Below are 27,403 nucleotides of genomic sequence, written 5' to 3' on the forward strand. Positions count from 1 at the left end.
ATGAGGGGGGTGAATGGCGGTACAGCCAGTAAAAACAATGGCATTTAAACAGGTCCCAGATTTCTCTCTAAACGGAAAGTAATGAAAGAGTAAACTATGGAGACCTTCCTAATGTTATTAAACGAGTTGTTTCTCATCAAGCTTCTTCTTATGTTTCTCTCCAGCGGACAAGTGTTGGGAGGTAAAGTACAGAAAACCTGTGTAATTCTTTGTCCATATGAAAACTTCCTCTTGAATTTTTCATGAGAATGATACATTATGGTATGATAATATAATTAGCATCTATCTATTTAAATGTTGACTCATTTGTATTGTGCAATCTAGGCCAACTAGTCTACTGTATATGTGATATGTGATTTTATTGGCAGATTGACTTGCATTCAGGGATTTTGACGTTTAGATAAAATCACATTTATCTGTTCGATTATAATAATACATTGCATGAAGCATTATTGTTATGTTGTCGTTATAAGAACAGAAGAAGGTGGCAGATTTATAATTCAAAGTGATGCAGTGTTATAGCAGGCAGATTAATATTAATCCAATTAGTTAAGGATCTATAAACGCGATAAGACCTCGTAGGAGGACACTGCCAGTGACACGATAACATAGGCTGCTACTATGTATTTGGAGCAGAAGTCTCCTGACAGTATGTCTTTTTCTATAGCTATTTGCGAATATATATATAAACTAGCATTACAGTTTTATTACATTGTTATAACCACATAATTAAATATAATATTACATTGTATCGCTATGGTTCTACCATCTGATGCTTTTTCCATGGCTGACCAGATTTAGGTTTATAGTGTAAGTGAGTTGGAACTATCCAATATAGTGGTTCCCCAAATTGGCCTAGTCTATTCAATGATAATGGGTTGCTTTGTTAGATGTCAACTGTGATTCTGCCAATGATGCAACTAACTACTGAAGGAACAGCAGTCCTGATGTAGTAGACGACATGTTTTAGGTCAGCATTTGGAAAGTTGCACTGCCTGACCTCATGCACTACTATTATGGCACCTTGCCACTTGTGTTTTTCTCCTCACACTATTCAGTCTGGAATAATCAGATAAATACTAACTGACACCATTAGTTTGGCCTCACCTGACCCTTTTACTCTGGGAATCATAGGTCATTCACAAATATTCTCTACACACTCACTTTCCTTCCATGGGTATTTTGGTTCTTCCATCAATTGGGCCACTGCTCCAGATATTCTGAATCTGAATGATGTCCCGACAGCAGCACAATCTGCCTATTTTTCCAGTTAGAACAATGCTCAGGGCATGAGAGTTTACATGAATTGAATTCAGATACAGCCAGTAAAGGTCACAGACACTTTGCAATAATAGCGAGCACTTAGTCCCTGTAGCAGGGAAATCAATAAGTTGAATGGGATTCTGCCAAAGGGAAGACCTAATTTTTCTGCCTCAATAGGCTAAATGATTGTTGTTAGCATTCCCATGTGCTTTAAGAAAGGGAAAATCCAACAGGGACCAAGTTAGTGTGTTAGTGTTTTATGCAAGTTAACAAAGGCTGAATATCTACATTATAATGCTGAATATCTACAAATAATCTACATTATTTGTTGTTGAGTTCTCTAAAAAGAAAATGAGCGAGGAAGATTAGGCCTAATGCGTTGTTTTGCGGCATGAAAAATAGGCTGCCCTTTGGCACCACTGGAATAGAATGGGTGGGGTGCAACCCACTATGATACAGAACTGCACATACAGAATTTATCTTCAGTGTATGGAAATAAACCCTGCAGAATACAGCAACAGGCTGTGACATGATTAGCACCTAGCTGAACCAAATCGTATTATTCCTAAATCTGATGACATCACATAGAATGATTTTTCAATCTGCTGTTTGTACACAGCCTCATTCTACGGGGATGGATATGTCCAGCTGAGGACTGTGGAGTTGTCCAGCCGAACGTCGCTCCATGTGCGCTTCCGCACCTCAAGTCACAGTGGACTACTTTTCATGGCTGCCGGGGAGACAGACTTCCTCCTGCTAGAGCTGCACTCTGGTCGCCTGCAGGTGAGAACACACCTTACAGATAAACAGACATGCTGTAGCTCAGAGATTGCAGGTGAGAACACACCTTACAGATAAACAGACATGCTGTAGCTCAGAGATTGCAGGTGAGAACACACCTTACAGATAAACAGACATGCTGTAGCTCAGAGATTGCAGGTGAGAACACACCTTACAGATAAACAAACATGCTGTAGCTCAGAGATTGCAGGTGAGAACACACCTTACAGATAAACAGACATGCTGTAGCTCAGAGATTGCAGGTGAGAACACACCTTACAGATAAACAGACATGCTGTAGCTCAGAGATTGCAGGTGAGAACACACCTTACAGATAAACATGCTGTAGCTCAGAGATTGCAGGTGAGAACACACCTTACAGATAAACAGACATGCTGTAGCTCAGAGATTGCAGGTGAGAACACACCTTACAGATAAACAGACATGCTGTAGCTCAGAGATTGCAGGTGAGAACACACCTTACAGATAAACAAACATGCTGTAGCTCAGAGATTGCAGGTGAGAACACACCTTACAGATAAACAGACATGCTGTAGCTCAGAGATTGCAGGTGAGAACACACCTTACAGATAAACAGACATGCTGTAGCTCAGAGATTGCAGGTGAGAACACACCTTACAGATAAACATGCTGTAGCTCAGAGATTGCAGGTGAGAACACACCTTACAGATAAACAGACATGCTGTAGCTCAGAGATTGCAGGTGAGAACACACCTTACAGATAAACAGACATGCTGTAGCTCAGAGATTGCAGGTGAGAACACACCTTACAGATAAACAGACATGCTGTAGCTCAGAGATTGCAGGTGAGAACACACCTTACAGATAAACAGACATGCTGTAGCTCAGAGATTGCAGGTGAGGACACACCTTACAGATAAACAGACATGCTGTAGCTCAGAGATTGCAGGTGAGAACACGCCTTACAGATAAACAGACATGCTGTAGCTCAGAGATTGCAGGTGAGAACACACCTTACAGATAAATAGACATGCTGTAGCTCAGAGATTGCAGGTGAGAACACACCTTACAGATAAACAGACATGCTGTAGCTCAGAGATTGCAGGTGAGAACACACCTTACAGATAAACAGACATGCTGTAGCTCAGAGATTGCAGGTGAGAACACGCCTTACAGATAAACAGATATGCTGTAGCTTAGATTTGCATATTACATAGGCTCAAAGCAATGCTCCCGGGTGGCGCAGCGGTCTAAGGCACAGCATGTCAGTGCTAGAGGCATCACTGCAAACACCCTGGTTTGAATCCAGGCTGTATCACAACCATCTGTGATTGGGAATCCCATAGAGCGGCGCACAATTGGCCCAACGTTGTCCTGGTTTTAATTAACTGACTTGCCTAGTTAAATGAAAGTTAAATTTAAAAAATGCTCACCTTACACACTACACTCTTAGAAAAAAAGTGCTATCTAGAACCTGAAAGGTTCCTGGTAGAACCCTTTTGGGTTCTGTGTAGAACCCTTTCCATAGAGGGCTCTACAGGTGGCCTAACAGGAACGTCTGCCGTTCTGCCCTTGAGCAAGGCAGTTAACCCCCAGCAACAACTGCTCCCCATGCGCCGATGACTTCGATTAAGGCAACCCCCGTACATCTCTGATTCAGAGGGGTTGGGTTAAACGTGGAAGACATATTTCGGTTGAATGCATTCAGTTGTGCAAATGACTAGGTATCCCTTTCCCCAAAAGGGTTTTATCTGGAATCTAAAAGGGGACAGTCGAAGAACCCCTTTTGTGGAACCCTACTTTCTAAGAGTGTATCTACTGTCCAGACTACATTCTAAAGAGATCAGAAAATACTGTCACACCTCCCGAGTGGTGCAGTGGTCTAAGGCACTGCAACGATACTACAGACCAAGATTTCTTTCCCAGGCTGTCCCACAACCGACCCAGCGTCGTCCGGGTTAGGGCAAGTTTTGGCTGGTGGGACTTTACTTGGCTCACCGTGCTCTAGCGACTCCTTGTGGCGGGCCGGGTGCCTACGGGGTGACCCCAATTGCCAGTTGAACAGAGTTTCCTCCGACACATTGGTGTGGTTGCCTTCCTTGTTAAGCTGGCGAGTGTTAAGGAGTGCGGTTAGGCAGGTCATGTTTCGGGGGACGCATGACTTCACCTCCGCCTCTCCTGAGCCCGTTGGGGTAAAATACCCCCCCAAATTGTTTTTTAAATACTGTCACTGTAGAGATGACTCCAACAACATCAGTTCTGACCACTGAGATTACGTATAACTCAGTACTGCTCTTAGCACTTCTACTTTGGAGCACAGACAAGCCACAACAATAATTTTCTCTAGATTACAGATTGTGGACACCCCTTCAAATGACTATTTCAGCCACACCCGTTGTTGACAGGTGTATAAAACCGAGCACCAAGCCATGCAATCTTCATAGACAAACATTGGGAATAGAATTGCCTTACTGAAGTGGCACCGTCATAGCATTTCTGCCCTGCTAGAGCTGCCCCAGTCAACTGGAAGTGCTGTTATTGTGAAGTGAAAGCGTCTAGGAGCAACAACGGCTTAGCCGCGAAGTGGTAGGCCACACAAGCTCACAGAACAGGACCACCAAGTGCTGAAGTGCACCGCGCATAAAATCATCTGTCCTCTGTTGCAACACTCACTACCGAGTTCCAAACTGCCTCTGGAAGCAACGTCAGCATAAGAACTGTTCGTTGGGAGCTTCATGAAATGGGTTTCCATAGCCGAACAGCTTCTAAAATCACCATGTGTAATGCCAAGCGTCGGCTGGAGTGGTTTAAAGCTCGTCGCCATTGGACTCTGGAGGAGTGGAAACGCGTAATCTAGAGTGAATCAGAGGAATAATGGTCTGGGGCTGTATTTTCATTGTTTGGGCTAGGCCCCTTAGTTCCAGTGAAGGGATCAGTGTGGAATAACTTGACTGGCCTGCACAGAGCCCTGACCTCAACCCCATCGGAGACCTTTGGGATGAATTGGAGTGCCGACTACAAGCCAGGCCCAACATCAGTGCCTGACCTCACTAATGCTCTTGTGGCTGAATGGAAGCAAGTCCCCGCAGCAATGTTCCAACATCTAGTGGAAAGTCTTCCCAGAAGAGTGGAAGCTTTTATAGCAGCAAAGGAGGGACTAACTCCATATTAATGACAATGATTTTGGAATTAAATGTTTGACCAGCAGGTGTCCACATACTTCTGGCCATGTAGTGTATATAGGCAGTTATTATCCTCAGAATGGTCAAAGGTTAAACCCAGAGGAAGGCTATGTTCCTATTGCTTTCATAGAAAAAAAGACCACCGTGAGTTTAAGGATTTACCACAGTCCCTGACAAGTTCATTCATGAATCTTTCTGGAAGAGACCACAGTCGGTTAAATGTTAGTATCTGCTGCAGCATGTAAGGTTATAGTTGATGTGTGGCTGTAAATGTGGTGGAATGGATTCAACCTGGCATCCTGCTTGTGAATGACCTCTACTTATGCTATGTCAGACAGAAATATGCGGAGGAGAACAACCTTGATGTGCTACTTTCCTGAACCCTTCTGTTGTTTGATGATTTTTGTAACAAATCTGTAATGTTCTTACAAAATAACCACCAATTAGTCTTTTGTTAATAAAAAAAAACATTTCTTGATACCTTCATCTCTCATTTACCCCTCCTTCATCTCTCCTTAATCTTTCCTTCATCTCTCCTTCATCTCTCCTTTATCACACCTTCATCTCTCCTTGATCCCTCCTTCATCTCTCCTTTATCCCTCCTTCATCTCTCCTTTATCCCTCCTTCATCTCTCCTTCATCTCTCCTTTATCACACCTTCATCTCTCATTGATCCCTCCTTCATCTCTCCTTTATCCCTCCTTCATCTCTCCTTCATCTCTCCTTTATCACACCTTCATCTCTCATTGATCCCTCCTTCATCTCTCCTTCATCCCTCCTTCATCTCTCCTTCGTCTCTCCTTTATCACACCTTCATCTCTCCTTGATCCCTCGTTCATCTCTCCTTTATCCCTCCTTCATCTCTCCTTTATCACACCTTCATCTCTCATTGATCCCTCCTTCATCTCTCCTTCGTCTCTCCTTTATCACACCTTCATCTCTCCTTGATCCCTCATTCATCTCTCCTTTATCCCTCCTTCATCGCTCCTTCATCTCTTCTTTATCACACCTTCATCTCTCATTGATCCCTCCTTCATATCTCCTTTATCCCTCCTTCATCTCTCCTTTATCACACCTTCATCTCTCATTGATCCCTCCTTCATCTCTCCTTTATCCCTCCTTCATCCCTCCTTCATCTCTCCTTTATCCCTCCTTCATCTCTACTTCATCTCTCCTTTATCATTCTTTCTTTCTCTCAGGTTCAGTTGGATTTGGGATCAGGTGAGCGTACCCTCCGCTCTGAGAAGGGGGTTCATCTGAACGACATGGCCTGGCACTCTGTGGAGCTCCAACACGACCAGCACAACGTCACTCTGTCGGTGGACCGCCACTCTCACACCAGCGTCAGGATCCCTGGGCCAGACCTGGACCTCAGTGTCCATGATGGGTTGTTCGTTGGTGGGACGGTTGGCCTGGACAAACCCTACCTCCATAGTGACGATGCCACAGGTTGGGTTAGAAGAAAAATATTAGATTTAAGTTAGAATCAATGACGATAAAGTATTCTTCTTCTCTTCCTCCTGCTCCTCCTCCTCTTCCTCCTCCTCCTCCTAGGCTTCCGCGGCTGTGTTGACGAGGTGCTCTTCAACCAGCACAACTTGCTGTCCAGCCTGCGGCCCTACTCAGGATATAAGAGTGTCCATGAGGTGTCTCTGGGCTGCAGTTCTCAGTTTTCTGCAGGCGAAGACGACCCCATCAGCTTCTTCAGTTCCAGGGCGTACATGTCCCTGCCCCCGTGGGACGTCCCTCAGGAGGGGGTGTTGGAGTGTGAGGTACATACCTCCTCCGAAGAGGGGATTGTCCTGTACAGCTCTGCCCACCAGAGTGACTTTATTGCCATGGAGATCCAAGAGGGGACTTTGGTGGTTGTCGTTGGTAACGGCGGGACTAGGACGGAGCTGCACTCCCTCACGTACGTCAACAACCAGAAATGGCACCGGGTGAAACTACACTTGCTTCCTCACAGCCTGCAGCTGACTGTAGGTAAGGACAACCTGTACGGACCACGATGGAAACAAGTAGTTTTGTGTTGTCATTGTTGATTTTAAATTCAGTGTATACACTTGTGTGACTGGAATTGTATTTTTTGAGTTGTCAAATTAGGGCTAGGGTTACTGAATAGTTACAGTACTGTAGTTGGAATGTTGTTGACAGTTTGTTGAACATCTACTGAACATCTAAAAAGCATCTATTTGAGACTATTCAAATAAAGTGATCCCAATGAATTGTATCTTTCTAGGTGAGGAGATAGTCAACCACAGCCTAGGGGCTCATTCCAAGTCCTTGCAGCTCCGAGGCCCTCTCTACATGGGTGGTGTTGATGACAGATCACGTTTAGAAGCCAGGAAGGCCGGCCTACTGTCTTTCAATGGGAAGCGGCTGGCCGGTGGAGGATCCTTCAAAGGCTGTCTGAGAGACATTCGGGTCAATGCGCAGAGGATGGGGCTTCCCCACGCTGTAGTCACCAAAGACATATCTGTAGGCTGTGAATTAGAGAAGCTTCCAGAAGCAATCACCACCGTGAGCCCCACGGCTGTCCTCTCTGTCACCTTGCCACTAGTCCACCATAATGGATCAGACAGGGACAGGAAGAGGCCGGGTCAGAACTTTCTGGTTCTGAAAGACTTAGTGGTTCCAGAAGGTGGGAGGGCTCTGTTAGAATCTAAGCACATCAAGGTGAACCTAGAGTTCCGCAAGCTTGGAATCCGTCAGTCTCAGATTATGTTCCGTATTGAAGAGCAGCCTGTGCATGGCCAGCTGAGGCTTGATGTGGATCATTCAGACCAAAACGAGGATTGGACCTTCAGCATGCTGGACCTGTGGCACGGTAGAGTGATCTACGTCCATGGAGGCTCAGAAGACCCTCAAGACTTCTTCATGTTCTCTGTCTTTACCAACAGCAAGAAGGAGATCCCTTTTTACCTCAAGGGAAACAAACTACACCGCTTCAACATCAGCGTCACTCCCGTCAATGACGCTCCCGAGCTCAGCCTCCCTGAGGGAAGTCTCTTCATCCTCCTGGAGAACTCCAAACGCCACCTTAACACGGATGTTCTCAGAGCCACCGACCTCGACAGCAACTCCACAGACCTAGTGTTCACCGTACTGGGGAACCATAATGCTGAAGCAGGCTTATTGGAGAAGCAGGACCACCCAGGGACGGCCATCACCACCTTCTCCCAACCAGACCTGGAGGAGGGGAAGGTCAGCTATGTGCACACGGGAGGGCTGGTGAGGAACTCCCGGATGGCTGTGAGGGTCAGTGATGGGGACAAGGTGAGCAACACAGTAGTACTAAGGATCATGGCTGTCCAGCTTGAGCACAAGGTGGCCAACAACACAGGGGTGGAGGTGGACCAGGGTGGGGCTGCTGTCATCAGCAGCCAACACCTGGCTATGCAGGTAAACGTTGTGAAGCAGGGCTTTGACATTCGCTATGACGTGGTGGAGGCACCTCGATATGGCGAGCTGCAGCGGCTGCACTCCAGCGGAGAGTGGAAGCCCACCTTTGTCTTCTCACAGAAGCTTCTGGAGAAAGAGCGCATCAGGTACCTAGCTGTGTTGTTTGATCTGTGTTTGTGTGCAATTGTCCATTATTTTAACACCACGAGTTTAAGGAAATATTTACATTTTATTAAATAATTTAATGGACAATAAATATTTTATTTTCGATTCTATTCAGGTACCTCAACACCTTCCAGGAGATCAGGACAAGCAATGTCACAGATCAGTTCAAATGCAGGGTCAGTGTGGGCTCAGCAGTGACTGATGAACTGGTTTTCCACATCACGGTGCGGTGGATCCACTTCAAGGTCACCAGGAGTAAGATGGAGGTCAGCGGTGTGAGGAAAGTCCTTAGCAACGAGGAGCTCCGTGTTGTCTCCAAGGGCATGAAGCTCCATGACAGTGAACTTCACTTCAGAATGCTATCCCTGCCAAAGAAAGGACAGCTCGTGTTCAAAGACAAAGTCTTAATGAAAAACTCAACATTTAGCCAGAAGAATATATCTGACCACATGGTGAAATATGAGGTAACTGGTAGGCCTCATGAGGACACAAGGGACTCGTTTCGTTTCCAGGTGGTCTCCAAACACGCACATTCAGGGGGTTACGACTTCAGAATCAACATCAAGGCAGATGTTCATTCCCTGATCCTAACAAACAAAGGACTGTCCATCCTGGAAGGAGAAAGCAAGGTAATCACCAAGGATTTGCTGTTTGCTGAAACAGTCGGGGTCAAAGCAGCACTTTATACACTCACCAGCAGTCCTAAACATGGCAAGTTAAAGAGGATCAATCTCTCTAATTCTACGTCTATTAACGATAACGTCACGGCTTTCACCAATCAGGACATCGTAGAGGACCGCATCATGTATGTGCACGATGGCAGTGAAACCATGGAAGACGCGTTCACTTTCCACACCACCGTCGCCAAACACACCAAAGCACACAATCACAAACGCACACACTCCAAAAAAGAAAACGCTCACACCATTGATGACATCTTCAACATCTCGATTGCCCTTGTCAATGACGAGAAACCGGTCCGCGTTGTCGACAAAGTTTTCCACGTGGCCAGGGGCAGGCAGAGGCTGCTGACGTTAGATGACCTGCGCTACCACGACGCTGACTCAGACTTTGATGACAGTCAGCTGGTCTACACTAGACGGGGAATCCCCATGGGCGACCTGGTCCTAGTAAACGACACAGACCACAAGTTGTACCAGTTCAGCCAGGAGGACCTGCAGCAGAGGAGGGTGCTGTTCATCCACAGGGGGGTCAGTATGGAGTGAAATCAGTAACTTTTATTACACACAAAATACACACACATACACACACACACAGTTTTAAATATTGCTTTGTTACAGTTACTAATATTAAAGATTTCACTCTATAGGTCAGCTTTGGACGCTTCGTCCTATTCGTGTCAGATGGGAAACACTACACATCCACACTGTTGGAGGTCATTGCCCAGGACCCCTACATCCAGGTGGAGAACAACACAGGCCTGCTGGTCCAGAAAGGCCATGTGGCCATCTTGGGTTCGGCCAACTTCAGTGTGTTTACAAACCTGGATGTCCGAGACGATGAGGAGGTGGTCTGCCAGGTCTTCCTCCCGCCGAGACACGGGCATCTGTTCCACAACAACGTTAAGGTAAAATCATTGAAATAGCACCAGCATTGTATTGTTTGTAATGTGCATGTTGTGATGTTGTTCATTTAATTTGACCTAGGGCATCAATAAAAGTTCAATTAAATTCAAAGGCAGACCGGTTTAGTATTATTCAATTCAATTTGAAGGTGGATCGTTTCACTCAGCATGATCTGAAGGTGGGCAGCGTTCAGTATCACCATGATGACAGCATGAACCTGGCTGACTCCTTCAACTTCACGGTGAGCATTAAAGAGGTGCGTCTGGACGCCAGCGTTGGGGTGAGAGTGTACCTGGAGAGCCACCAGCAGCCCCCCACTGTACTCTACAACCATATTGTAGTGGTGGAGGAGGGCAAGTCTGTCAAGATAAACAGAGGAGACCTGGAGGTGAGATACTACATTGAAGTTCCTTATTACAAGCAGTTTTTCTGTTAAGAAGTTAAGAACCATGGGCTATCGTCACAAGTTTTAGTTATAAGGGACACAAGAACAGATCCCATTAACTTAACTGGGGTGTTTTATGCTTAGGAATAATACTATAATGAATTTACAAACATAGACACATTTACACATTACTTTTTTGTCTTGTAAAACACCACACTTCTCAAATACCACCAAATAGTCTAATCTCATGTCATGTCACATCTTTCATCTCACCTCTGTTTTCAGGTGATCCATAAGGACAGCCTCCCCTCTGAGATAGTGTACAAGGTGAAGACGGCTCCATCCCACGGGTTCCTCCGTAGGTCAACCCAGGGAGAGGACAATCCCTACCAGGGTACTAGAGAGGAGACCATCCACTCCTTCTCCCAGGAGGATGTCAACATGGGACACATCCAGTACCTCCAGGTGGATTCAGACCAGACCCACGACTCCTTCCTTCTGGACGCCTCCAACGGCATCACAGTGGTCCATGACATCAGGTAAGTAGATGATAGACTGACCAGAAGTTCATGACACCAGGTACGTAGATGACAGGCTGACCAGAGGTTCATGACATCAGGTAGGTAGATGTCAGGCAGAACAGAAGCGGGGAGGTTGCCTGTTCAAACCAAAAATGTGAATTACTCTCCATCCAGGCACCATGCACCGCGGCTGACACTGTGCCTCGATGTGTGTGTGTGTGTGTTGGGGTAAAAGGCAGAAGATTAGTTTCCATTCTAACCAAATGGACAATAAGCATCTCATTCTATTCTATTCTGTCAGGGTCTCCGTGGACATCATCCCAATCCACATCCCTCTCAATGTCTTCAACGTGACCTTGGAAGAAGGGTCATCCACGGCCCTGACCAAGGAGGTCCTACAGGTCACCAACAGACACTTCTCTCAGGTTGACTTCTTCTATCATGTATCTGAGCCGCCAAGCCATGGTCATATTGAACACGCACGCATTCCTGGACTCTCTATTCCCTTCTTCACACGCAAACAGGTTAGTAAAAGGTCCAAGGTCATCTATGTTTTTATCTTCTTTAGGTGGAACATCTTCTACCAGTAGGGTTTTAAAAAGAGTGTCTATACTGTGCAGATGGAATTATACTGGACAGATAGATTTCCTAACCTCCGGGTCATTTCTGTGATTTCAGGTGGATTCAGGGCACATTTATTATGTCCACGATGGAAGTGATACACTGTCAGATAACTTCACCATTATCGCCAACGACACAGACAACAGAAAGCACAGCCAGCCCTGCATGGTGTTCGTCCATGTGACGCCTGTCAACGATGAGGCCCCAGTCATCACAGCCAACAGGATTCTAAGGGTGAGTTGTTATGTGTATATAACACAATAATACTGTAGTAAAAGATATGTGTAATAACAGAGATGGTAGGAACTTGAGAAACTGGCAAAAAAAAGTCATGTCAGTATGTTTTAGCCTCATGATTTTGAGGAACAGGGTTTATAAGAAAAGTATGTAATTGGCTCTATTTTGGGAGTGGTTAGGAAACTGTCACTGGTTGTTTGGCAACATCTGGTACATTTGAACCTCTGTCATGAAAAATAATTTAGCAAAGGCTTAGAGTTGAGAGTTTGCCACAACTTTGATCAAATAGTTGGAATTCCTGAGCTGTCCCTCTTGACCTGTTGTTGCTGGATTTGAGTCCAATTGAGTTATTTTGTTGTTCAAATGTATGAGCCACAATGTAACATTTACATCCTTGTGACTTCAAATATAAGAGTGTAGCATTGTTCCAAGACAATCCATTTTTTTGGTTCCATGTTAAGAATCTGGTATTTTGAACATTCAGTCTATAAGAGTGCATGGATTTCCTCTTCTGGTATCTGTCCACCAGGACGTCACTCTCAGTGGTGGGATCAGACACCAACCAACCGTCATGACATACTGTAGGTCAGTGGTTCCCAATTAGGGGTACTTGGCCTATCCACAGGGGGTACTTGAGAAGACTCATGAGACCATAGGCCTACTGTTATAATGCACATGAGGGGGTACTTAAAACCCTTAAGGTCGATGTGCCCGTGGAAATCTAAATAGCGTAATATAAAAATCCCCATAAAAATCTGTCAATTTACACCAGAGATGTATGTTTTTTTTGCATTAGATCCACTTCCGCATCTGCAGTGCAAGGTGAGAGAGCTAGAGCGGTGTTTATCAGACCATGACACATCCAGAAAATCGGTCTTCTCACAAAATCGTCTGTAGCGTCCGAATGGTTTGGCCTAGAAACTATCATGTTTTGCTCTACGACCCACACAAGCGTCTTGGGACTCGTCTGAAGTCGGTACAGCCGATCTGCCAACTTCTGTCGGTAGTTTCCGAACAGTTGGGGCTACACACAAATATGACCCGTCTGTGGAAAGGTGAGACTCTCTGAACACGTACATGTTTTGCTCTATTATGTCCACAGGCCTCACAAGACTTGTCTGAAGGTCCCCCGGTACCAGTTGAAAAGATTTATGGAACTACAGTACCAGTCCAAAGTTTGGACACACCTACTCATTCAAGGGTTTTTCTTTATTTTTACTATTTTCTACATTGTAGAATAATTCATCATTAACACATGTGGAATAATGTAGTAACCAAAAAGGTGTTAAACAAATCAAAATATATTTAATATTTGAGGTTCTTCAAAGTTGCCACCCTTTGCCTTGATGACAGCTTTGCACACTCTTGGCATTCGCTCAACCAGCTTCATGAGGAATGCTTTTCCAACAATCTTGAAAGGAGTTCCGACATATGCTGAGCACTTGTTGGCTGCTTTTCCTTTACTCTGCAGTCCAACTCATCCCAAACCATTTCAATTGGGTTGAGGTTGGGTGATTGTGGAGGCCAGGTAATCTGATGCAGCTCAATGGGTCATTGTCCTGTTGAAAAACAAATGATAGCACAAACCAGATGGGATGGCGTATCACTGCAGAATGCAGTGGAAACCATGCTGGTTAAGTGTGCCTTGAATTCTAAATAAATCACAGACAGTGTCACCAGCAAAGCACCCCCACACCATCACACCTCCTCCTCCATGCTTCACGGTGGGAACCACACATACGAAGATCATCCGTTCACCTACTCTGCATCTCACAGAGACACAGCAGTTGGAACCAAAAATATTACATTTGGACTCATCAGACCAAAGGACAGATTTCCACCGGTCAAATGTCCATTGCTCATGTTTCTTGGCCCATGCAAGGCTCTTCTTCTTATTGGTGTCCTTTAGTAGTGGTTTCTTTGCAGCAATTCGACCATGAAGGCCTGATTCACGTAGTCTCCTCTGAACAGTTGATGTTGAGATGTGTCCGTTACTTAAACTCTGTGAAGCATTTATTTGGGCTGCAATTTCTGAGGCTGGTAACTAATGAACTTATCCTTTGCAGCAGAGGTAACTCTGGGTCTTCCTTTCTTGATGGTTTTTGTGACTGCACTTGAAGAAACTTTCAAAGTTCTTGTTTCCAGACTGACTTACCTTCATGTCTTAAAGTAATGATGGACTTTCATTTCTCTTTGCTTATTTGAGCTGTTCTTGTCAGAATATGGACTTGGTCTTTTGCCAAATAGGGCTATCTTCTGCATACCACCCCTACTGATTGGCTCAAACGCATTAACCTCTCTTGGGTAGGGGGCAGTATTTTCACCTCTGGATGAAAAGTGTGCCCAAATTAAACTGCCTGTTACTCAGGCAGAAGCTAGGATATGAATATAGTTGGTCGTTTTGGATAGAAAACACTCTGAAGTTTCTAAAACTGTTAAAATGAGTCTGTGAGTATAACAGACCTCATATCGCAAGGCGAAAACCTGACAAAAATCTAACCAGGAAGTGGGAAATCTTTTTGTAGTTTTTCAAGTGATTGCCTATCCAATATCCAGTGTAAATGGGGTCAGATTGCACTTCCTACAGCTTCCACTGGATGTCAACAGTCTTTAGAAAGTTGTTTCAGGCTTCTATTGTGAAAGGGGAGAGAATAAGACCACTCACAGTAAGTGGCTCAGCTGAAAGCCATGAGTTGTTTATCGCGTGTGGCCGTGAGCTCCTTTCCCTTTCCTTTCTAATGACAATGGAATTGTCCGGTTGGAATATCATTGAAGATTTACGATAAAAAAATCCTAAAGGTTGATTATATACATCATTTGACATGTTTCCACGAACTTTAATGGAACTTTTTAGACTTTTCGTCTGCATTTCGATTACTCGAACAAAAAGGAGGTATTTGGACATAAATATGGACTTTATCGAACAAAACAAACATTTATTGTGGAACTGGGATTCCTGGAAGTGCATTCCGATGAAGATCATCAAAGGCAAGTGAATATTTATAACGCTATTTCTGACTTTTGTTGACTCCACAACATGGCGGGTATCTGTATGGCTTGTTTTGGTGGCTGTACTCAGATTATCGCATGATATGCTTTCGCCGTAAAGCTTTTTTGAAATCTGACACAGCAGTCGCATTAAGGAGAAGTTTATCTTTAATCCTATGTATAACACTTTTATCTTTATGATGAGTATTTCTGTAAATTGATGTGGCTCTCTGCAAAATCACCGGATGTTTTGGAGGCAAAGCATTACTGAACATAACCCGACAATGTAAACTGAGATTTTTGGATAAATATGAACTTTAGCGAACAAAACATACATGTATTGTGTAACATGAAGTCCTATGAGTGCCATCTGATGAAGATCATCAAAGGTTAGTGATTCATTTGATCTTTATTTCGGCTTTTTGTGACGCCTCTCTTTGGCTGGAAAATGGCTGTATGTCTTTTTGTGACTAGGCGCTGACCTAACATAATCACATGGTATGCTTTCGCCGTAAAGCCTTTTTGAAATCGGACACTGTATAATAGTTGTACGTTTGAGGAATTTTAATTATGAGATTTCTGTTGTTTGAATTTGGCGCCCTGCAATTTCACTGGATGTTGGTCAGGTGGGACGCTACCGTCCCACGTAGCCTAGAGAGTTAAGAAGGAAAGAAATTCCACAAATGTACTTTTAACCAGGCACACCTGTTAATATAAATGCATTCCAGGTGACTACCTCATGAAGCTGGTTGAGAGTGTTCAAAGCTGTCATCAAGGCAAAGGGTGGCCACTTTGAAGAATCTCAAATCTCAAATATATTTTTGATTTGTTTAACACTTTTTTGGTTACTACATGATTCCATATGTGTTATTTCATAGTTTTGATGTCTTCACTATTATTCTACAATGTAGAAAATAGTAAAAAAAAGAAAAACCCTTGAATGAGTACGTAGGTGTGTCCAAACTTTTGACTGGTACTGTATATATGGAGACAGTTTAGCGCCAAAAATAAGGGGTTAAATACATGTAAAAAAATAAATATATACAAATGTTTCCTGATCTTTCTTATATCTCTCAGATATAAGACAGACATTTCAGAACAAACATCCTTTAGATTTTTTGGGTACAAATTTTTCATCAAATTATTATTATTATTTTTTATTCTTGAAGGGGTCTTACAATTCAAAATCAAATAGCAAAAATATCCTTGGTATGACCTTGGTGGTATAGTAACCAATAACGGTTGGGAACCACTGCTGTAGGTTGCGGTACAATACGATGGTAGAATATTCATAGAATTTCCATGTTTGACAGAAATCTTTTCAATTCTCAATCGGTTTCTTTCTGCTTGTTTTGCTTGTCCTCTTCTCTACCTGTAACTGTCCTCTTCTCTACATGTCCCCTTTACAGGTATGGGTGAACTCAGTCACAGAGATCAGTGTAGATGACCTGAGTGCTGAGGACAGTGACTCTCCACCGGAGGACCTAGAGTTCATCGTGACCCCGCCTAGTAACGGTCACCTGGCCCTGAAGAGCGCCCCCTCCAGACACATCCTCAACTTCACCCAGACACACACCCTCCACGGACAGCTGGTGTTTGTCCACAGTGGTGAGACTATGAATACTGGATAGTAGATATCTATAGGAGGTAGCTGCTCTTACAGAATATAAGGTTAGTAGCACTGAAGGGTGCCATCAAAATGCTGGAGATGCAAGTGGACAATATACGACATGCAAGTTAGACATACAAGTCATATCCCTGTTCTGGTGCTTTATAAGGGTTATAACCACAGACATATGTACAGTAGTATATCTAACGACCAGAAGCATTAAGACAGACTTTTGTTCCTTGCAGGTGCCTTGTCGGGAGGTTTCCACTTCCAGGTCAATGATGGGGTGAACTTTGCCCCCCGACAGATCTTCAGCACCACGGCACGCTCCCTGGTCCTCAGCCTGGAGCGGAACCACGCCCTCACAGTGTTCCCAGGTAACAGTAACTAGATACACTGAGTATAAGAACACTGGTCCAAATCTGCAACACAGCTGGGTTTTTCACACTGAAAAGTTTCCTATGTGCATAAAAAATGGTTCACCATCCAAAGGACATCCAGCTAACTTGACACAACTGTGGGAAGCAATAGAGTCAACATGGGCCAGAATTCCTGTGCAATGCTTTCGAACACCTTGTAGAGTCTACGCCCTGACGAATTGAGGCTGAGGGCAAAAAGGGGGAGGGGGAGGGGATGCAACTCAATATTAGGAAGGTGTTCCTAATGTTTGGTATACTCAGTGTATATAGACTTTCAACTAAGCCCTCACAGTGTTCCCAGGTAACAGTAACTAGATATATAGAACATGAACCAGTTATGCTGTTCCCAGGTAACGAAACAGGAAATATAACTATAGCCACCCCCTACACCATAATCAGAATAAAGGGTATTGTCCTAAAGAGGAAAATCTTGTTACAGTTCACAAAGTGAATATATAAAACATATAGAACACCCCCCTCCCCCACCGCCGCCGCCACCTGCATTAGCCTCATTGTCTAGCCTGGTCCCAGATCCGTCTGTGCTGTCTTGCCAACCCTTTTGGTGTTTCGCATGACAATGACCATAGGAGTTGTCAAGGCAGCACAAACAGATCTGGAACCAGGCTAGTAAACCCCTAGTCTTTCTGCTGCAGTATAAAGTCATTCTCAGCCTGTACTGAATCAGATGATCATGGTGCCACCTGCCAGTCTGTACTGAATCAGATGATCATGGTGCCAGCTACCAGTCTGTACTGAATCAGATGATCATGGTGCCAGCTGCCAGTCTGTACTGAATCAGATGATCATGGTGCCAGCTGCCAGTCTGTACTGAATCAGATGATCATGGTGCCAGCTGCCAGCCTATACTGAATCAGATGATCATGGTGCCAGCTGCCAGCCTGTACTGAATCAGATGATCATGGTGCCAGCTACCAGTCTGTACTGAATCAGATGATCATGGTGCCAGCTGCCAGTCTGTACTGAATCAGATGATCATGGTGCCAGCTGCCAGTCTGTACTGAATCAGATGATCATGGTGCCAGCTGCCAGCCTGTACTGAATCAGATGATCATGGTGCCAGCTGCCAGCCTGTACTGAATCAGATGATCATGGTGCCAGCTGCCAATCAGATGATCATGGTGCCAGCTGCCAGCCTGTTCTGAATCAGATGATCATGGTGACAGCTGCCAGTCTGTACTGAATCAGATGATCATGGTGACAGCTGCCAGCCTGTAAATCAGATGATCATGGTGGCAGCTGCCAGTCTGTAAATCAGATGATCATGGTGACAGCTGCCAGCCTGTAAATCAGATGATCATGGTGCCAGCTGCCAGCTTTTAACAGCTGGTTATGTTGCTAAGTAACTTAATCATACTTAACTTACCAGCTATTATGCCTCCTGGCAAGGGGCCTGGTTTATCAGGATCATAGGATAACGGAGGTGGCATAGTCTTACATTATACAGAAAGGTGATTCAATCGCCCTTGAGACCATGCTACCAGTACGGTATCTTCCAAGATAATGTTGTCTAGAGAGCTGCATGTAACACCCCACCTGAAAAAAACATGCAATAGCTACTTAGACTGCCTGTCTCTGTCCTGGTTAAGTTTGTAATACTGCAATGTCCTTGTAGTTACAGCAGACAATGAAGTTTGTACAACATGTCACTCATGTCGTTTATAGTTACAGCAGAAGTTTGTACAACATGTCTTTCCCCAGACAAAGACGTCCGATCATCGGTGTACAATTTTTTGGTGTAAAGTAGTGCAGAAGGTGCGTTTGTTTAGCTACCGGAAAGAGGTGTCCAGAGAATCTGGTCACGCAGCTACTCTGCAGGTTTTATCCCTACTAAACACGATCCTGTTTTTTTCTCTGCAGGCTCTGTGAATACCATCTCTCAGAATAACCTTCTGGCGGTAACCAACGACAATGGTGACATGGGAGGGAACCACTCCATCCTTTACAATGTTACCAGTCCTCCAAAGCTGGGGAGACTGGTCAGAAAACAGACAGACAACTCTACTGCAGAGATCTCCTCCTTCACACAAGACATGGTAATGCAATATCAATTCTTAGAGACACAGTTTTATTTATGTTTGGCACAGTTATGTTGACTTTAGAAGACACATTTTAAGAGTGTCTTTGCAACAATAACTTGGATTTTGAAGTTAAAATATCCCTATCTTTCTTGTTTCTCTGTTGTCCTGTTATTTTAGGTGAATGAGGGTTTGATTAGTTATGACCAAACCCATCCTGAATCGTTGGGATGGATGACTACAGACTCCTTCACTTTCACAGTGTCTTCGTCCCCTGTCTCTCTGCAACCTCAAGTCTTCAGCATCCATATCTCCTATGAGCATGCTCCTGCAGAGCGCAACACCATCCTCACTGCTAACACTGGTGGGTCAGTTAGTCTGTGTTGCTGTTAGACAGACAGACAGACGAAGGCTCTACTGGACTCTTGACAGTAGTATTCCCAGCTAACCTACCCTGCAGAATACAATCACTGGTCCAAAACCTCAAGTTAAACTTTTGAATTTATTCTTATTTGCAATGACAATCCTGATATTTCTGAATGTTCAATAAAAGCGGTTTGTTTATGTGTGTATGTTGTTCTTCTCTGTTACCAGGTGCTGTTGTGACTGAAGGTGGCAGAGTGGTGATTGACAAGATGCAGCTGGATTCCTCTAACCTGCTGGGCAAGCTGTTGGAACCCCAGCGACGTTCCTACGAGGTCTGGTACCACGTCACCTCTCTACCCCAGCACGGCATAATCACAGTGGGAGAACGCAAACTGACCAGCGCCAAACCCAACTTCTCCCAGTTCATCCTGGATAAGCTTGGAATCACATACCAGCACGACGACTCCGAGACGACCCAGGACTTCTTCACCTTTGAGGTTTGGCTGAACCGTAAGGGCCAGCCTCCCCAGAGACCCTCAGAGCTCAGCCTGATAGTAACAGAGTCGTTTGACCTCACAGTGACCCCTGTCAATGACCAGCCGCCCCTGCTCCGGACCAAGGCCCCCAGTCTGAGGCTGGTGCAGGGGGACACTGTGGTCATCAGCCCTGAGAACCTCCTGGTGGAAGACTTGGACACCCCTCCAGAAGAGATCCATTACAAGGTCTTCTTCATGTCATCTTTTGCCATCCTTTACAGGGCTCACAACCCCTTATCGTTTACACCTTACTTGTTGTTGTCATTTTTACAGTAATTCTGTTTTCCCTCCTTACTTTTTTCTGTGAGTTGTTGAGACACGTCTGTGAAATACATTGACGTTTTATTTCATTTGATTTAGGTGATCAGCAAACCCAACAATGGCTTCCTGTCTCTAGGAGAACAGCTGAATGAGACAGTGTCTGCCTTCTCCCAGGCGGACATCAACCATGGTAGAGTCCACTTCGTCCAGGACGGAGAACCCTCTTCAGGAGTGTTCTACTTCAGTGTGACTGATGGGTTCCACCGGCCGCTATACAAGCTCTTCAACCTGGAGGTCACTGCAGCAACCGTCTCCATGGTGAACAACACAGGATTGAGGCTGGTGCAGGGTCAGACAACCGCTACATTGACAACAGAACACCTGGCTGCAGAGACCAATGGGAGACACAGTGTGACGATTCACTATAGAGTGACCACACCACCACACCACGGCAGTCTCCTCATGTCCGACCTGCCAGTCAGTGAGTTTAACCAAGAGGACCTTCACTCATGCAGACTGTCCTATCACATGACGGACCTCACCTCCTCCTCAGACAGCTTTGAGTTCACAGTCTCGACACCGGAGAGCAACATGACCGCTCAGATGTTCAATGTCACGGTCCGACCGCTCATCCATTTCAGCGAGCGTGTCCTGATCCCGAGTGGCATCGCCGTGAAACTGAGGAAGGTCTATCTGGACGCCACAGACCTCGCCACACTCAGCGGCAGTGACCCTGTCTTCCACATCCTGTCCCCGCCCAAACACGGCAAGCTGGTCAAGGTGACCTTTGACCTATCGGACGGCGCCAATCACTCGGTGGAGTCGTTTACCTTCCGGGACGTGGTGCAGGGCAGGGTGGCCTTACAGGAGACCCTGGTACAACAAAGACACAGCAACAACATTGCCGATCAATCAACATCTTTACTGTCCCAACTAGGGACTGCCGACAACAACACAACAGAGATCCATGTGTCCATGCTCAATGACTCTTTTTCATTCCTTCTGAGGGCGGATAATGTTCAGCCGGCTGTAGGAGAGTTTTTATTCACCATCGTGCCATACGAAGAGAGTTTGAACCACACGACCAGGTCACCTGGGCGCAATCAAACCACAGGCGGCAGAGGGACTACAATCCACTCTGCAACCCACCCTCACAACACAAACCACAAGACCCACAACAAGACCCTACAGAAGCAGTTCAAAGCCCGTCACCACTGGGGGAACCAGACCCACGGAGGTCACCCCATGATCCCCACCGTCCCTGGAAACACCCATGGGAAACACAACATCCACGGCCCCCACAGAATCACCCCAGTTCGGGGAGAGTCCCTGCCCCGGCCGGCCTCCGACCCCCTGCTGCTCATCCTGCCCTTCCTGGCCTGCCTGCTGCTCATCGTCATCCTGGTGGTCCTGATCCTGGTGCTGCGCCACCGCAGGGAGAAGAGGGCCTTATCCAGGGGGCTCATCCAGGAGCTGGCGGCTGCAGCCGGAGATGGAGGCCCAGAGGGGAGCCCCTACCTGGGCAGACCGGAGAGGAGCATTGCGGTCCCCTCAGTGGTGGTGACTCCGCTGCTGGGCCCTAATAGTTGCCCCGGTACTCCGGTCCTCAATGTGCTACGTAGGGGAACGCTGGCTCCACGTGACCCTTGTCTGCTGCTCTGGGCAGTAGACGCTGTTCCTGATATGGTACAGGCCCAGCAATGTCAACACCCCGAGCCCACTCTGAGAGACAACCAGTACTGGGTGTAATTGATCCACAGCTCATACCCCTACATTGAAACAGAGATACTAACTAAACGTTATACTATTGAGTAACTATTGAGTACCCCCACACCTACTCTGAGAGACAAACAGTCTGATTGAACCCATACATACCCTGAAACACAGAGACTTGGTTCAACCTTGCACCCAATATACTGTAACTATTGACTACTGATGTTTGCATTGTTGGTGCTGTTTGCTGGTTTCATTGTGAACTTGATTTTTGGTCCTTATATAGAAAGTTCTTAATTGGTTCTACAATTCACCCTGTTACAATGTTTTATTTGTGGCAGCTTACTATTTTACTTTGGTTTTATTGGGATTTTATATTTTATACGTTATTTGACCAATTAGTTTTGCGAAAAGATGTTTCATTATAACTTTTCACAATGGCTTCAAAAACCTGTCCGTTTTTTTTCAGACCAGTAAACTGTTTATTTTTTTAGTGTAGTTGGATAATTCAATTACAGTATTTATGCTTCCTGTTTTATAAAATATGTATGTTTCAGTTTGCGGTTACACTATGTAGTTTACATTAATCTGGCTAACGTAGCAATGTACTGTACATACACATCTGCTTGTAGCTTGAAACAGGAACTGAGACTACATTAGATCTGTTTTCAAGAAGGTGCCTTTAGTTTGAATGCAGTCAGTCAGCCATGATGTTGTAATGGTCACAATGTCTTCTAGTCTGGTTAGGAACAATAGACCAAATACTTGACTAACACACTTTTGTTGTTGTAAATAATTATACTGAAATGCATGTCTTCACTCATTATCCAGTATTTTATAACCATATGATAACTTGAACACACACCTGTTCATCACGCATGTCATGCCTGATTCAGTGTTTCCATTGGCTAGTAAATATGCAGCCCACTATTTCTAGAAAAAGACTTGACACACTCTTTGTTTATAAATAATGCATGTCTTCATCCAGTCTTTTTGTAACCAAATGATAACTTTATCATGCCTGTGCTTCAGTGTTTTAAATGTCTGAATACAAAGTACTATACTGTACATGTAAATAAATACAGTATGCAGTCAAATATTTCTATGGTAATAAAGATGAGCTATAATGAGAACACATACTACACCGGTCGATGTGTGCTCATCTTTGCTGCAGCCTGCAGTAAACACGTCTGTATTTTTCAAATAAAATATTTGTGTTATATATAGGTTGTGTACAGGGCTGTGAAAACATATTTGCTCCCTTTCTGATTGTCTCTACTTTTGCATATTTGTTGATATGGATTGTTCTTCAACCAAAACCTAATATTAGATAAAGGGAACCTGAGTGAACAAATAACACAACAGTGACATACTTATTTAATTGATTTCATAAACAAAGTTATGCAACACCCAGTGCCCCTGTTTGAAAAAGTAATTGCCCCCTTAAACTCAATAACTGGTTGTGCCACTTTTAGCTGCAGTGGCTCCAACCAAACACTTCCTGTAGTTGTTGATCAGTCTCTCACAATGTTGACCCACTCTTCCATGCAGAACTGATTTAACTCAGTGACATTTGTGGGTTTTCAAGCATGAACTGCTTTTTTCAAGTCCTGCCACAACATCTCAATTGGGATTAGGTCTGGACTTTGACTAGGCCATTCCAAAACTTCAAATTTGTTGCTTTTTAAGCAATTTTCATGAATACTTGACCTGACATTCTCCTGTAGAATTCTCTGATACAGATCAGAATTTATGGTTCCTTCTATTAAGGCAAGTCATCCAGGTCCTGAGGCAGCAAAGCATCCCCAAACCATCACACTACCACCACCATGCTTGACCGTTGGTATGAGGTTCTTACTGTGGAATGCAGCTTTTGGTTTTCGACAGGCATAATGGGACCCATGTTGTCCAAATGCTATACTTTTGACTCATCTGTCTATAGAACAAGAGTCATCCTGGTGCTTCCAGGTTCTTTTTGGCAAACGTTAGTCAACTTTTTGGACGAGATGGGTCGCATTATGTCTGGTGAAAACCAAATACTGCATTCCACAGTAAGAACCTCATAGGAATAGTCAAGCATGGTGGTGGTAGTGTCTAATATTCTGTTTTGGTTGAAGATCTGACCAAATTCAGTATAAAAAATATGCAAAAATAGAGAAAATCAGAAAAGGGGCAAATACTTTTTCCCGGCACTATAGATGTTTTATCATGTGTTGGCTGGCTATGTTTTATCATGTGTTGGCTGGCTATGTTTTATCATGTGTTGGCTGGCTATGTTTTATCATGTGTTGGCTGGCTATGTTTTATCATGTGTTGGCTGGCTATGTTTTATCATGTGTTGGCTGGCTATGTTTTATCATGTGTTGGCTGGCTATGTTTTATCATGTGTTGGCTGGCTATGTTTTATCATGTGTTGGCTGGCTATGTTTTATCATGTGTTGGCAGGCTATGTTTTATCATGTGTTGGCTGGCTATGTTTTATCATGTGTTGGCTGGCTATGTTTTATCATGTGTTGGCTGGCTATGTTTTATCATGTGTTGGCTGGCTATGTTTTATCATGTGTTGGCTGGCTATGTTTTATCATGTGTTGGCAGGCTATGTTTTATCATGTGTTGGCTGGCTATGTTTTATCATGTGTTGGCTGGCTATGTTTTATCATGTGTTGGCTGGCTATGTTTTATCATGTGTTGGCTGGCTATGTTTTATCATGTGTTGGCTGGCTATGTTTTATCATGTGTTGGCTGGCTATGTTTTATCATGTGTTGGCTGGCTATGTTTTATCATGTGTTGGCTGGCTATGTTTTATCATGTGTTGGCTGGCTATGTTTTATCATGTGTTGGCTGGCTATGTTTTATCATGTGTTGGCTGGCTATGTTTTATCATGTGTTGGCTGGCTATGTTTTATCATGTGTTGGCTGGCTATGTTTTATCATGTGTTGGCTGGCTATGTTTTATCATGTGTTGGCTGGCTATGTTTTATCATGTGTTGGCTGGCTATGTTTTATCATGTGTTGGCTGGCTATGTTTTATCATGTGTTGGCTGGCTATGTTTTATCATGTGTTGGCTGGCTATGTTTTATCATGTGTTGGCTGGCTATGTTTTATCATGTGTTGGCTGGCTATGTTTTATCATGTGTTGGCTGGCTATGTTTTATCATGTGTTGGCTGGCTATGTTTTATCATGTGTTGGCTGGCTATGTTTTATCATGTGTTGGCTGGCTATGTTTTATCATGTGTTGGCTGGCTATGTTTTATCATGTGTTGGCTGGCTATGTTTTATCATGTGTTGGCAGGCTATGTTTTATCATGTGTTGGCTGGCTATGTTTTATCATGTGTTGGCTGGCTATGTTTTATCATGTGTTGGCTGGCTATGTTTTATCATGTGTTGGCTGGCTATGTTTTATCATGTGTTGGCAGGCTATGTTTTATCATGTGTTGGCTGGCTATGTTTTATCATGTGTTGGCTGGCTATGTTTTATTATGAAGAACTCTGAGTTTATAGCTAATGCACTGTAGATGTTTTATCATGTGTTGGCTGGCTATGTTTTTTTTAAGAACTCTGAGTTTATAGCTAATGCACTGTAGGCCTACACAGGAAAGTGACTTGTGCCAGCTCAGTATTGCAGAGTGTAAATCGTCTTAAATGAGTAGCCTATGTTGGTCTGGACTGACCTTTTCAGTTGCCATAAAGACTAGAGTACAGCTTCTGTTTCTTTATATCTTTCCATTCAACTCTCCACTTTTCCAGCAGACTTCAGAGGCCCATGTGGGCTGGACTGGGGCAGAGTGAGGTACACACAAGGGGGAGGGTAAGATTTCACTTCAAGTGACCGCAACTGAACAAGACATCTTCAGATTCATCACTAACATTCCACAAACATTGCAATATGCTTCCGATTACATAAAGAAAAGATATCAGTCACCATTATTGACAGTTAGGAATATAACTCAAATCAAGTTCCAACAAGTGGACTGTTTCCACAGAGAGAGACTGCACCAGAGCCCCAGCCAGTGGAAATAAAATGGCCTCCTTTGTTCTAGAGATGAATGGACTTGTGGTTCTTTGTGAACAGGAACAGTAACTTAAAAAAGGTGTCACTGCAAAACGGTCTAGATTTAGGGGTCTGTGGACATCACATAAACACCAATTTCAGCCCTCATTAATAATTAGACAGGGGTGAGATGGTAGCAGAAATCCCTCCTCATGTATGTTGAGAGACAGTGTCTTTGACCCACCTTTGCAGTTTGGCTGCACAGTTCAGAAGACTGCTATGGCATTCTGAAATACACATTCAGAAACACCCTTCCAGGAGTTGTGAAGTTCTGGTGCATTGCACAGCCCACTGCTATGTAGTCGATCTCAAACATGCACAGTCCTTCTGAGAGAGAGGAGTAGCCAGTCTGTGTAGAAATGAGTAATAGAGATCATATTAAATTACTAGAGGGGCTATGTCATAAACCCTAACAGTTCCATAATGGGGGGAAAATGGCAGCCATCTTGGTCAGGGAGAAATCCAAAAACCAGTCGAATTAGAATGAATGGCAGTAGAGGCATAGGTGAAGCATTTCCTGCTTTTACTTATGCAGGAAAATAGAAGTAAGGCATGTAATGCACAGTATCAGAAATTCTATAATGGAATTATAGTCAACCTAAAATAATGTCAAATAATTATAAATACAGTTTATTTGGGTTTTATACCAATTTTCATGATAAATAGCCGTATGTATGTAAACAGGCCATAAATGTCTCAGATGTTGTTTTCCAGGAAAGCTGTGTGTTATTATATGATACAATATCAGTACTTGTTGCATTTACAACTTGTTTAAGTCCTATCATCTACTGATATCAGCCAGTATCTGGTTGTGGATTGACTGCATTATTTGAATGGAATGTTGGCATATTGGCAGTTAATTAAAGCTGCAATATCTAACTATTTGGGTGATCCGACCAAATTCACATAGAAATTGTAGTTATAGTTTAGTCATTCTCATTGAAAGTAAGTCTAAGTAGATATGTACTATGTGTGCTATTTCTATGCTTCCCGTTCTTAAATGTACTTTTTGCGTCTTTTACTTTCAGGTTTGTACACCAGCTTCAAACAGCTGAAAATATAATATGTTTATATTTCACAGCAGTTTAGATGGTACAGTGATTCTCTACTATATACGTGCTTGTTTTGTCACATAATCTGAAATTCGGAAAACTATTAGAATTTTTGCAACCAGGAAATGGTGGTGCAGTTTCTGTAGCCTTGAATTAAAAAAAAAACATTCCTCTAAAACTGTTTAGCACATATACAGCACGGGTAAATTGTTCACATTCATTGTTTCATGCAATATCTTATCAC

General features: G+C 44.0%; 1 protein-coding gene and 1 long non-coding RNA gene across 2 annotated transcripts; one reads left to right on the forward strand and one right to left on the reverse strand.

The window, feature by feature from the left end:
- Window positions 1-23,194, forward strand: LOC109892362 (chondroitin sulfate proteoglycan 4). The gene is made up of 17 exons (XM_020484850.2): window positions 1-181; window positions 1,883-2,046; window positions 6,407-6,656; window positions 6,762-7,190; window positions 7,447-8,755; window positions 8,890-9,985; window positions 10,105-10,362; window positions 10,509-10,748; window positions 11,031-11,284; window positions 11,568-11,790; window positions 11,945-12,121; window positions 16,522-16,720; window positions 16,967-17,098; window positions 19,019-19,194; window positions 19,357-19,540; window positions 19,771-20,264; window positions 20,439-23,194. Exons 1-17 carry the CDS (start codon window positions 97-99, stop codon window positions 22,086-22,088), a joined length of 7,320 nt encoding a protein of 2,439 aa, XP_020340439.1. The 5' UTR covers window positions 1-96; the 3' UTR covers window positions 22,089-23,194.
- On the reverse strand, window positions 9,993-27,160 carry LOC116374344 (uncharacterized). The gene is made up of 3 exons (XR_004210189.1): window positions 26,292-27,160; window positions 11,019-11,403; window positions 9,993-10,719 (listed from the first exon to the last, which is right to left on the reverse strand). It is a non-coding gene; the product is annotated as an uncharacterized LOC116374344 (long non-coding RNA).
- Between the last annotated feature and the right edge of the window lie 243 nt (window positions 27,161-27,403).

This window comes from Oncorhynchus kisutch, linkage group LG6, assembly GCF_002021735.2.
Source record: "Oncorhynchus kisutch isolate 150728-3 linkage group LG6, Okis_V2, whole genome shotgun sequence".
In the NCBI taxonomy this organism is placed as follows: domain Eukaryota; kingdom Metazoa; phylum Chordata; class Actinopteri; order Salmoniformes; family Salmonidae; genus Oncorhynchus; species Oncorhynchus kisutch.

Excerpts from the sequence above, each read along its gene's own strand:
- LOC109892362 (XM_020484850.2), top strand. The coding sequence starts at position 97 with ATGGAGACCTTCCTAATGTTATTAAACGAGTTGTTTCTCATCAAGCTT. Across the intron at positions 6,657-6,761 it reads CCATAGTGACGATGCCACAG|GCTTCCGCGGCTGTGTTGAC; the intron begins GTTGGGTTAGAA and ends TCCTCCTCCTAG. Across the intron at positions 11,791-11,944 it reads CCTTCTTCACACGCAAACAG|GTGGATTCAGGGCACATTTA; the intron begins GTTAGTAAAAGG and ends CTGTGATTTCAG.